The 12,303-nt window shown below is 63.0% G+C and overlaps 1 protein-coding gene across 1 annotated transcript in view; it reads left to right on the top strand.

The window, feature by feature from the left end:
* Window positions 1-9,836, top strand: part of ITGB2 (integrin subunit beta 2) — a 15,086-nt gene extending 5,250 nt beyond the window's left edge. Inside the window, exons 6-15 of the mRNA XM_006922558.1 lie at window positions 482-637; window positions 1,521-1,616; window positions 3,666-3,755; window positions 4,770-4,910; window positions 6,190-6,377; window positions 6,476-6,720; window positions 6,929-7,148; window positions 7,560-7,789; window positions 8,958-9,124; window positions 9,315-9,836. Coding sequence (XP_006922620.1) covers window positions 482-637; window positions 1,521-1,616; window positions 3,666-3,755; window positions 4,770-4,910; window positions 6,190-6,377; window positions 6,476-6,720; window positions 6,929-7,148; window positions 7,560-7,789; window positions 8,958-9,124; window positions 9,315-9,377 — 1,596 coding nt within the window. The 3' untranslated portion in view covers window positions 9,378-9,836. The remainder of the gene's footprint in view (window positions 1-481; window positions 638-1,520; window positions 1,617-3,665; window positions 3,756-4,769; window positions 4,911-6,189; window positions 6,378-6,475; window positions 6,721-6,928; window positions 7,149-7,559; window positions 7,790-8,957; window positions 9,125-9,314) is intronic.
* The last annotated feature ends 2,467 nt before the right edge of the window (window positions 9,837-12,303 follow it).

Raw genomic sequence — 12,303 nt, 5'->3', positions numbered from 1 at the left:
CCCACCGGCCTCCACCCCCACAGCTTCCCCGTGGGAACCAGGCCATGTGGTCCTCGCACCTCACGGACGTGGCTCTTGGGTGTGACAGGCCACCTCCCGCCCACCCCGGCATTTCCACGATGTGTCTCTTCTCCGGTGGGGTTGTTCCGTGGGCTGTGGTCCCAGGGCCGCCCTGGTTGGGCCTCAGAGGACGCATGTAGTTTACCGTAAACACGCACGTCGGTTCCCTCGCGTCCCCCGCGTGTACCCAGGCATTGGGAAGTTGTCCCCCTACAGAAGTTCCTCAGCCCCTTCCCCACCCCCGGCGCTGGAATCTGGACCAGACACAGGTCCTTGAGTCAAGACACGGGGCATGGCCTGGGTCCTGTCTGTGGGTCCCCCCATCCCCGAAAACCTGGGGGGGCATAGAGCCTCGTTCCCTCTTGTCTGCGAGGGCCTACGGGGGAAACTGAGGCCTGCACCCTTGCCGTCTCGTTCTCAGAATGAAATTGGCTGGCGCAACGTCACGCGGCTGCTGGTGTTTGCCACAGACGATGGCTTCCACATTGCGGGTGACGGGAAACTGGGTGCCATCCTGACCCCCAATGACGGCCGCTGCCACTTGGAGGACAATATGTACAAGAGAAGCAATGAGTTTGTGAGTGTCCCCTCCCGGGGTGCACGGGGGGAGGGGACACAGCACAGCGACTGTGGAGGGGACACTGGGCCAGAGGGGTCTGTGGCTCAGCCTGGGGAACTGGAGGCTAGGGTCACCCCAGGCCCACTGAGAGTGCGCAGCTGGGGCCAGGAGGGCAGGACGGGGCGGGGCAGAGGGACAGGGGGAGCTTCAATGGCTCGGAGAGGTCACACACTCTCTGCTCTGGGGGTGCAGCGAAGGCCCGACCCACTGCCCCTCGTGGGCGTTTGCGTAACCTGCTGTGCAGTGACATCTGCACCCTAAAACCGTCATCGGGTGTTCAAAAGACCTGAAGGGCACTACGAGTCAGGGATACCTGCTTGGAGCCGACACCCTCCTGGGGTGGGTGCTGCAGGTCAGTTTCAGGGGCCCACGACTCGGACAGGACCAGTATGACGGCTGAGGTTCTGGGGAGCCTCTGCCTGAAACAGCGTGTCCTTCAACTGTGAAAATTAAGGCCCTGTGCTGGGGGCAATGTCTGAGACCTGCCCGGAAGACATCAGAGGAGTCCCCCAGCACCCCACAGCGTGGGCACCTCAACGTTATGCCTACTCTCGTCTCCACTCTGAATGCCCGGACTGCTGATTGTCCTGAGGTTTCGTTGGTGCCCGGATCGAAAGCACGTCCCAGCTTTGCCGTTTTCACGGCCATGGGGCAGGATCGTCAGTCTCCCTGATAGTCCTATTATTTGTCAACATCAGTGAGAAGGGCCCTGGCGATGGCACGTGGAAGGGCTCAGCCTCTGGGCCCTGGACGGTCGCTCCTGGCACCGGGTGCTGCAAACGGGCGGGCAGGACGGCTGGTTCCAGCCTCGGGCCCGAGTGACCGGGCGTCTCTTGTCCAGGACTACCCATCCGTGGGCCAGCTGGCGCACAAACTGGCCGAGAGCAACATCCAGCCCATCTTCGCCGTGACCAAGAGGATGGTGAAAACCTATGAGGTATGTGGGCTCGGGGTCTTGAGCAACCGGGCGAGATGCAGCCATGTCAGCAGAATGATGACAAAACCCAGTGTCACCACAGGCTGAGTTCTGCTTCCGCGGGCCAGGCACGTGGAGAGATGGCCTCTCTGGGGCCACGGTCTCGGGGGACGTGATCACTGCTGCCGGGGAGCCCGAGGCCTCTTTCTGCCACATGACATTTCCGTGTGGATGAAAAAGGGTTATTTCCTTGTCCGCGAAATTCAGCACATCGGCAGCTTACCTCTTGGTGTTGGTCGTGAGGTTTCTGCTTTTGCAACAATGTAGCGAGCGTTGGAATCTGCAGGGAAAACTCTCCAGCTTTGTATCCACACCCACCTGAATGTGGGCACTTTGGAGAAGTGTAAGATACAGCAGGAAAGTTCACGAACTTGGGCCTGCCCCGGGCCTTCCCACATAATCCCTTGGCCACTGCCGGGGCCCCACCCGCGGCCGCCTCCCCGCGGAAACCACCCGCTCCTGAGATCACTTCCTCCTGGCCCGACTCTGAATCACTGTGCCTCCCACCCTCGGAAGCGGGAGGCGCTCGTGGGGCTTGTCTCCGTCCCCACAGCGGCTTCGCTGTCCTTCCTCGTCTCCCCCTCGTCGCTGTTGTGTTTGCTTGCCACAGTTTGGCGGGGTGCCTCCTCGCACAGATGCCTCTCACTCTCTGGCCCCTCACTGTCCCTCCATCCAGCTCGACCCTCTGCTGCTGCCGGTGGCCTGCTGCGGCCTCGGCCTGGGAGGCGCAGGGCACTTGCCCGCAGCCAACGGCGAGACCAGTAGTTGCTGCCGTCACTTTTCCCAGACTCTGGAGCGAGGATGGGACCTCTCCAGGGACACGGGGAAGGGGGAGGGGGCAGGCAGCGGGAGCTGGCCAAGCCACAGGGACACTGGCTTAACTCCTTGCAGGGCTGACGGCTGGATGCAGCAGGTCCAGAGACCGCCCGCATCAGCTGCACCAGCACCAGCAGGTCGAGACCTCGACTGTGTTATAGGACACGGCGGCCCCCTTCTCGGCAGGTTGGAGCTGGTCCCAATACTGCTATTAGCAGCAGCAACAGGAGCGGTGACAGGGCGGAAGCTAGGCAGGAGGCCTGAACCCCAAACCCTGCCCCCGACAGCATAGACAAGGCCCTGGGCAGTCACAGGCCTTTCCGAGCCCGTTCCCCGGCTCCCATTCACCGTGCTTCTGACAAATAGGCGTCCAGACGCCCCCTAGCCTGTAAGGACAGCGTGCACTGGCTCTTCTGTGGTCTGAGTCCCCACATGGGGGAGGGAGAGGCATGGAGGAGCGCAGCTGCCCAGCCACAGTGGAGCCCCACAGCCGGGGCGGGAGGGGGCAGGCGGTGGAGGCAGAGGGGGCTTGTGAGCTCCACAGAGGCGACGGGTCCATTCTGGGGAGTCACAGAAGGCCCTAAGGCAGGAGAACGACCCAGTGGTCACGTCTGTAAGATAAAGCGGCGCCATCTTCTGTGAAAGATGGTGCGACCCCTGAGCTGAGCCAAGGTGGGTGTGTGTGTGGGGAGGGGTCCCAGACCTGTCTGCATCGCAGGTGCTTGAGCCTGCGACCCCAGGGTGCCGCTGGACCAGCTGAACCTGGCCAGACGGAGCCAGGCTGGCAGGTTTTTCCCAGCACGGTCATTATCAACTCCTGCAAATGCTCAGAGCTCGTCCCTTCCTGGCGGGCGGGCAGTTTCCGACGGCCTGCGCCCTGGCCGTCCGCGCGTCAAGCCGGCGTGGTGAAGCAGTGCCTGTGGCGAGGTGCACCTCTCCCCAGCTCCAGTCGGCCCGGGGACAGGGTGTTCGCACCAGCAGAGTCGGCACATGGGACACTTCGGGGCTTTTCCTGGAGAGCGCGCAGCACGCCCTGACCTCGAGCTGCCAATTAAATAAGCTGCGAAGTCGGGTGGGGGGCGTCTGCGCCACCCGACAACGGAGAAGGGACCCTCTGGGCCTCAGGAACCTTGGACGCGGGGTCCTGTGGCCCCCAGGGTGCCCGTGTGACCCGCCTGCCCTTCTCCCTGACAGAAGCTCACCGAGATCATCCCCAAGTCGGCGGTCGGGGAGCTGTCCGAGGACTCCAGCAACGTGGTCCAGCTCATCAAGAACGCCTACAACGTGAGTGCCCGGTGCCCGGCCCGGACGCCACCACCGCGGCTGTCAGGAGGGTGGGCTGGAGAGCCGAGCCCTGCCTCACGTGGGCCACCCTCGGCCCCCCGGAGTTCCCACAGGGCCACTGTGTCCTCTCTCGTGGATGGTGTGGTCAGTGCCACGCCAGAGCCTCACCCATGCCCTCTCTGAAACACGAGCGCGAGGCCTCTTCTGGCTCACGGTCCCAGTGGCCTCACCCAGCACCGCTCCCCGGGAGCACCCGATCGACGCTGGTACCACTGGACTAAGCTAGAGCCCTAACGGGGAGGTTCTGAGGGCGTCTTGTACCTACTGGGAGCCCTAGACTCCTAAAATGGGCCCTCCTGGAGCCCCCATGCGGATGGCGTCCTGTCTCCATAAGGACGACGCCACAAATCTCTCTGCCTCCCTCCCTCCTCCTTTTCTCTGTGTCTGTCTGTCTGTCTGTCTGTCTCTGTCTCTCTATCTCTGTCTGTCTCTCTCATCTCTGTCTCTGTCTCTCTGTCTCTGTCTGTCTGTCTGTCTCTATCTCTGCCTCTCTCTGTCTCTGTCTCTATCTCTGTCTGTCTCTCTCATCTCTGTCTCTGTCTCTCTGTCTCTGTCTGTCTCTCTGTCTCTGTCTTTCTGTCTCTTTGTTTCTGTCTCTCTCTGTCTCTGTCTCTATCTCTGTCTCTCTCTCTCTCTATCTGTCCATCCTTCTCTCTCTGTGTCTCTCATTCACTTAAACAGCCTTCCGGCTCCTGCCTGTGCCAGGTGCCGGGGACTCAGTGGTGAATGGGGCGGTCGAGCCCCCGTCCTCGTGGGGTTGTGGTCTGTCTCCACGCTGGTCCCCTCACTGGCCTGTCTTCAGGGCAGGGCCGTGGTGTCGGTCCCCCCCCCCCCCCTGGGATGCAGACCAGGCACCTACCCACGTCTAAGCGGGCCTCTGGGCAGAGGGTGGGGGATGAGAAACAGGGAGGCCATGCCCTAACCCTCCGTGAAAGGCTCACTCTTCTCCCACAGAAACTGTCCTCCAGGGTCTTTCTGGAGCACAGCACCCTCCCCGACACCCTGAGAGTCACCTACGACTCCTTCTGCAGTAACGGAGTATCACAGGTGAACCAGCCCAGAGGGGACTGTGACGGCGTCCAGATCAATGACCCGGTGAGCCTCCATCCCAGTGATCCCAGTGTTCTGGAAGGTTCTCTCCCAGTGACAGCTGGAGGAAGTGCCCCTGGGCAGAAGGTTCCAGCTCAGGAACGAGTCAGGGAGGGGCAGGAGCCAAGGTCCAGCAGCAGCAGGTCCTGGTCCTTCAAATCCTCTCTGAGGCCAGACGTCGCTCTTGGGAGTGTCCATCTCAGGGGAGGAGGGGCGCAGGGGGTGCCCTTGGCCCTGGCCGGGAGTGGCCTCTCCAGCACCAAGGACGGGTGTAGACGGATGACCGCATGGGTGACGGCGCCCCCTGGGGGTGGATGCCGGAACAGTGCGTGCTGGCAAACGAGCGCGCCCCTCCCCTCACGGCCCGCCTGGGGCGGTGTGGTTTTCCTGACTTTCGTGTTTTTGCTGTTTTCGGTCAAAGACATTAACGCGCGGGCCACGCAGATGCTCAGAAGTAAACGCTGAGTTACTGCCCTGTTTCAAGTTCCTGGCGACCACGACAATTACGTTTTTCTTTTTACTGGCTACGAAATACTTGATTTAGGTCATTTTTAAACGTGACATCGGCATTTCTTCAAATGTGGCGTTTCTTCAGACTCAGTGTTGCCCGTGCATTTTTACCGAATTCTCTCCTCCTTTACCGAATTCTGCACGGGGCGAACCCTGGGCAATTACTGTCTTGCGACTGGCGATGGCTTCTCGCACACACCTGTCCCAGCCTCACTCTGCTCCGGGGCAGCGGCTGCATTTAAACTGGTCTGGGGTGTGCCTCGCTCCGGCGCAACCCGAGGCTCAGTGCCGTCGCCCCCTCCTGGTGTGCGGGTGGCTGGCGGGGTCTGTGCTCTGTCCCACGGGGTGTTTTTGGGCGTGATCTTGACGGCTTATTCAGGTCAGAACAGAGCTGTGCGGTCAGCACGGACGACGTCCTGTGGGGTTTGGGCGCCTTGACGTTCAGAGCTGGGGGACGAAGTATACGCTGCCTACAGAGTTGCTTGATAATCCTCGTGAACGCACGTGCAGCAGGAAGTGTTCTAGAGACCGTCCCGCGAGCTAAGTCCGAGCCAGAGGTGGCGGGTCGGGAGCGCCGTGGGCCTCCCGCCACCAGGCCGGCTCCTCGTTCTTCTCCATCTCAAGACCCAGGTTCCGGAGAAACTCATGCTCTTGCGGTCCCCCACTGCCATCCGCCCCTCCCAGGACCCCTGAGGGGCCGGCACCCTCCACGCCTGGGAGCGGCTTTGTGACCGCGCGGTGTCCGGCCTTGCCTGAGCCCTGCCGTGCCCCACAGGTCACCTTCCAGGTGAAGGTCACGGCCGCAGAGTGCATCCAGGAGAAGTCGTTTGTCATCCGGGCGCTGGGCTTCTCGGACACGGTGACCGTGCAGGTCCTTCCCCAGTGCACGTGCCAGTGCCGAGATGCGAGCCGGGACCGCGGCCTGTGCCTCAACAAGGGCTCCGTGGAGTGTGGCGTCTGCAGGTGAGGCCCCCCCCACCACGGCAGGCACCGGGGCGGCCGCCGATGGCTTCCCCAGCACCAGGGGCCTGCGGGAGGCCTGAGCCGTCCCTCCCGCCCAGGTGCGACGCCGGCTACATGGGGAAGAACTGTGAGTGCCAGACGCAGGGCCGCAGCAGCCAGGAGCTGGAGGGGAACTGCCGCAGGGACAACGCCTCCGTCATCTGCTCGGGGCTGGGGGACTGCGTCTGCGGGCAGTGCGTGTGCCACGCGAGCGACACGCCCACCAAGAAGATCTTCGGGCGGTTCTGCGAGTGCAACAACTTCGACTGCGAGCGCTACGGCGGCCACGTCTGCGGAGGCCTCGGTGAGTGCGCGGCGGGGACGGAGCGCAGCGGGACCCAGCGGGCGGCGGGGCCCAGCGGGCGGCGGGGACGGAGCACACGGCGGGGACCGAGCACGGACAGACCTGAAGGAAAAGCAGGTCCTGGCCTGGGTTCTGGTGAGCAGAGGGCCAGGTCGGTGGGTCTGGGGTCGAGCAGCGGTGACTCTGCGGTGGCCCCACTGTCACCCAGGTCGTGGGGAGTGCTCCTGCGGCAAGTGCCTCTGCAAACAGGACTTCGAGGGCTCAGCCTGCCAGTGCGAGAAGTCCAGCCAGGGCTGCCGGAACCTGCGGGGCTCCGTGTGCAGCGGCCGGGGCCAGTGCCAGTGCAACACGTGCCACTGCGAGGCGGGGTACCAGCCGCCCTTCTGCGAGGAGTGCCCCGGCTGCCCGTCGCCCTGTGGCGGGCTCATGTGAGTGCTCCCTCCACGGGGCCGGGCCTGGTGTCCCTACAGGCCCACGGCACACGCCCTTTGCCTGGCTGAGGCCCCAGGAGGGGACGGGGCGGTGGGGGGCGGGCGCTCCTGTGGGCTGCCCGCCTCCAGCTACAGGGGTCACAGGCCACCTTGGGCCCCGTCCGTCCACCTTCTAGGTCCCAGCGCCCATGCTCGCCTCACACCCCAGGACCACCCCCTCCGACCCTGACCTCACAAGCACCGGGCGGCAGCCCAGAGCCCCCAGGACCCGCCACCAGACTGCCTTGGTCCCCGACACTGGCGCCCCCTCACGACCTCACACTTTCTCCACCGCCGCCTCACGCACCCTCGTACCCTCCGGCCAGTGCACGCCCTCGCACACGTGCTCACACAGTCGCTCGCCCGCAGCTCCTGTGCCGAGTGCCTGAAGTTCGACAAGGGCCCCTTCGAGAAGAACTGCAGTAAGGCCTGCGAGAACCGAACGCTGCTGAGCAAAACCCCCGAGCCCGGGCGGGTCAGCGCCCCGGGGCTGACCCGGCGATGCAGGGAGCGGGACTCGGAGGGCTGCTGGGTGAACTACACCCTGTGGCAGCAGGATGGGAAGGACACATACAGCATCCTGGTGGACGAGCAACGGGGTGAGTCCCAGAGGGCAGGGACAAGGGGCGGACCTGGGTCGCAGGGCCTCTGGTGTTGACGAGGCTGCTGTGCAGGGCAGGGGCCCTGCCCTGATGCGGTGGGGGCCTGGCAGGGTCTGGCGAGCGTCCAGGACCGTGGTCCTGCCGCCTGGCCCCTCTGCACCATCTCTGACTTCACCTTGAGGTGCATGACAACCAGTGGACAGCCTGTCCCCTCGCTCAAGGGGACAGAACCTGGCTGGGATGACCACACGGCCTGGGTTGGTAAATGCCCACAAACGCTGACAGGGCCTGGAGCCCTGTGTCTCAGAGCCGCATGTCCTGTGCCGGTCCAGGGACACCTGCGGGGGCTGCGGGCCATTCTCATACTCAGAGCTTGGCCCTGGGGGTGCCAGGGGCCCGGGAGCCCAGCCCCACCTTTCCCAAGACCTGCAGGCTGTCTGTGTGTGCGGTTCCGGGTCCCTGCCGGGCCCGGCTATCGGTGAGGATGTGGAGGCACCAACCCGGTCTTCACGGGGCCATGTGCCAGGGGTGTAGGACCCCCTCCGCCAACGTGTCAGAACACCAGCCGAGACGACAGGGGGCTGTGGCTGGGGACACAATGTGCAAAGACCATGCAGGGGGTGCTCTCCGAGGTCAGAGGTCAGAAGGAGGAGGACGACAAGGAGAGCTGAGCCCAGAGGGTGATGCTCCAGACAGAGGGGATGGGCTGTGCAGTCGGAGGCGCTGGGCACTGGTCGCCTGGGGCCCTGTGAGTCTGGGGAGCAGATGGGTGTCTCTGTACATGTAGCAGGAGGCCCTGGCAGGGTCCCAGGAGAGCGGGCGACACACCGGAAGTACTTTCAAGATCCAGACGCAGACCACCAAGGGCCTGAGTGGACATAGACTGGGAGGGGCCTGGGGACGCTGCCCTAGTTAGCTGGCAACTGGGCCCCTTCTCTGTGAACGAGAGGCCCCGCAGTTTCACTTGGAACCGCAGGGCCCGGCCTTGTCTGCGGTCCTGCCCGCTTCCCGGCTAAGGGCCCGGCGGGGCAGTTTGCCCACCTACCGGCGGCTAAGAGCTGTCCACCTGAGCACCACGCAGTGACCTGGGACCCGGGCACACCCCGGGCCTGTAGCCAGAGGGGGTGCTGATGCTTGGGGTGCATGTGCTTCCTCCTCACCTCAGAGTGTCCAAAGGGCCCCAACGTTGCTGCCATCGTGGGGGGCACTGTGGCGGGAGTCGTGCTGATTGGAGTTCTCCTGCTGGTCATCTGGAAAGCACTGACTCACCTGAGCGACCTCAGGGAGTACAAGCGCTTCGAGAAGGAGAAGCTCAAGTCTCAGTGGAACAATGTGAGTGGCCATCCCCGGGGGGCTGAGGCAGCTGGCCCCACACGCAGGATGCCCCGGTGTAACCCCCACGCGTGGACGCCCACCTGCGCCCACCCCCAGCGCACCTGGGGCTAGAACGGGCGGGGAGGTCGCCCTCCCCCGCACCCCCCCCCCGGCGGCACTGATGAGCCCCCTCTGCTTTTCTACCCAGGAAAACCCCCTTTTCAAGAGTGCCACCACGACGGTCATGAACCCTAAGTTTGCTGAGAGTTAGGGGTGCTTGGCGAAGATGAGGCCATCTGAACCGACCAGAAGGAAGCACCCCCAAACTACATGTCCTCCGTCAGGCAGACTGCGACCTCGCCCGTGCACACAGCTTCCGACGCCTGACCATTTGATCCATTAACCAAAAATCCAGTTTCTTCTGCCCTCAAAATGACAGCTACAGCCAGGTGACTCCACGGACTCACCAGGAGAAGCAGCCCCCCCTGCCCCTGACGAGTGGGACCGTAGATAGAGACGAAGGAGGGCTCACTGGGCCTGACGAGGTTAGATGCATGCCTTCCTGTGTAGAGATGAGATGCTCCTTTGTTCAGGGCGGTGAACCCATGTTTGTTCCTGCACCCTAATCACGGTAGACGCTCACACCCACTGATTACACTGGTCCCCGGCCATGCATGTGGAAAGGTGAATAAACTCTGTGGAGGCTGTCCATGGAGGCCGGGCTCTGCACACTGTGTCCTCCCGCCCTTCCCCCACCGCCCGGACCACACTGGGGGCGGGGGGGGGGCCGGGTGGACTCTGGTGTCTCCTCTCTTCCCTCACCTGTTGGCTGTGCACGCGAGGCCCCTCTGGGTCCCAGGCCCTGCCCCGCATGTAAGCAGCTTGCAGAGAGAGGCCTGGGGACAGCCTCGCCGAAGGGGGTCCCTAGGCTCCCGATGAGGGCAGAACGAGCCAGGAAACGGTGTCTGCCACAGCTCCCCGGCTGCACGCCTGCTCCCAGGGAATGGGCGGTGGGAGCCAAGCCCCGAGTTTACAGTGAGTCGTTTCCCACGGGCCATCTCATGGGGGGGCTTGGACGTCGTGGCTGATCCGGTGACACCGGCACCATGTTAGCAGGCTTCGCAGAGCCAGGGTCTGAGTGTGGCCCGTGAGAGCCCAGCAGGGTGGGGAGTCCTAGGATTCCCCGGGAAAGGGCCCGAGTGCGAGACTTTGACGTCCTCTGCCCCCCGGGGGCGCTCGCTGTCTCTGGTCTCCATGTTGCACAGATGTGAGAGGGGCGTGGGTACGGGGCGCGTCACGAGTCGGCGTTCTCGTGCACAGCACAGGTTCGAACGACGTTTGCCTTGACCTTTTTCCTTGGAAATACTCAGTTCTTATTACAATCTTGGCATAACTCTCCATTTAAAAATATCCGTTCGTTCTAAACGCACTAACAGAGCCCAGCTATGTGCCAGTCACCGTGAGAAAGCGTGGGCACACACAGCTACGTCCTGGGTCCTGGAGGCACGTGGAACCACACAGCCAGCATAAAGTTGCAAGTGACATGTGCTGGACAGCACACAACGCGGACTTAGAGCAAGAATGAGAGACGTGAAACCAAGTCCCTTGCCCACCGAACTGCTCGTGACTCTCACCGCCGGCTGCCCTGCTGCTCTTCCCCCTCCCCAGAGAAAGCTCCCTCTCTCCCCCCGGGGTGCGTGGTGTGTGCGGCTCCCACCCGCCCAGCTCAGAGCTCTGACGTCCACATTCTCTCCTGCCTCCTGGTGTCTCAGGGGGCCTGGTGTGTTTCCTCGGCCCTCCCAGGCCTCACGCCTCTCCCTCCACAGGGTGACAAGGGCCGTGCCCACGCTCCCGCCTCGGTCCCCATCACTCTAGCCGTCACCTGGCATCACTCATTCCCCACTCCGGTGACCGGCCCTCCTTATAAACAAGCGTATTTGAAACGGACTAGCCAAAGACTGACCTTTCTCGTATCAGTGGTGCCCCCCGGTCCCACGGCCAGGGGGAGAATCGGGCTTTATTTTCCCCACCCAAATTGTTCAAACTCAACTGAACATGACACAGTCGCTTTCAGTGTTGGCCCCCCCTGAAATGCTGGTCGAAACCCTTCCCGTGGTCACCCCCTCGCGGGGGAACCTGTCCTCCCACATGGGCTGCATGTTGAGGGGCCCACCCTCGACTCAGGTGCCAAACCCATGCAGATGCTCCCACCCGACGTGGCACAAGCACGTCCAGGGAAGTTTGGCGTTTCTCCAGACTGCTCTCCTTCCTCTGGGTTCCCTCGGTGGGGTAAAGGGTCTTCCAGGTGTTGATGTAGGAACGTCCAAACCTGTAGAGGATCTTTATGGAGATTATTTGAGCCCAACTGACTTGCCGGGAAGCAAGATCGCAAATGCTCGGCCGAATGGCAGTTTTGCAGTCCCTTACACATTTGGAATTAAGGAAGGAATGTAAAGACGTTCACATGAAGCGGGGAGAAAGCCAGGCGGGGGCATCTCTGATGGAATTACAGGACAGGTAACGAGATCATGTGCTCCTTTGAGGGCACTCGCCTCTGAGGGGTCTCCAAAGAGGATTACTCTGGCGTTTCAAAGGTGTGTTAACCTTCATGCAGACAGCAAAGGTAAGCCTTTTACTACAGAAGTCCCGGGCCTGGGGCATGACTACCCACTGCAGCCTGCCCAGTGAGGGGTTTGTGATCAGATCACCCTGCCAGGGCACTTCCCATCACTGATTGGATACAGAGCCCCTTTCTCCTTCAAGGGGATGGGGTGGGGGGTGCAAGTGTGGCTGAATGGCCAGGGGTCAGGGTGCCTAGGGCAGGTGTAGGAGGACTTGGGGAGTCAGCGATGAACGGCCAATGAGGTGTCAGGGAACCGGGGTGTCCAGAGCCAGAATCTTCCAGGCCCAGGTCAGTCCAAATGCATTTGCTCAGCATGACCCGTGGGCTCAACCTAGGAGGAACTGCGGCACAGTCAGTCCCCGGGGCCACCGTCAAGGACTTCACCGTTTCAGAGAGAAAGCCATGGCACACCCGAGCCCTCCAAACAGCTCTCGCAGTCGCGCAGGCGTCCTAAGCGGCAGTCAGGAACCCCCCTCGCGGCCCGGCTTTCGCGCAGGCGCACTAAGCGGCGCGCCGCAGGGGGCGGGGCTGAGGGCGGGGCGGGGCTCTGGGGCCCGCGGCTGGGCCCTGGCCA

Source organism: Pteropus alecto, unplaced genomic scaffold (genome assembly GCF_000325575.1).
Source record: "Pteropus alecto unplaced genomic scaffold, ASM32557v1 scaffold339, whole genome shotgun sequence".
NCBI classification, from domain to species: Eukaryota; Metazoa; Chordata; class Mammalia; order Chiroptera; family Pteropodidae; genus Pteropus; species Pteropus alecto.
Note: the sequence above shows the minus strand (reverse complement) of the source record. Positions and strands in the feature narration are given on the sequence as shown.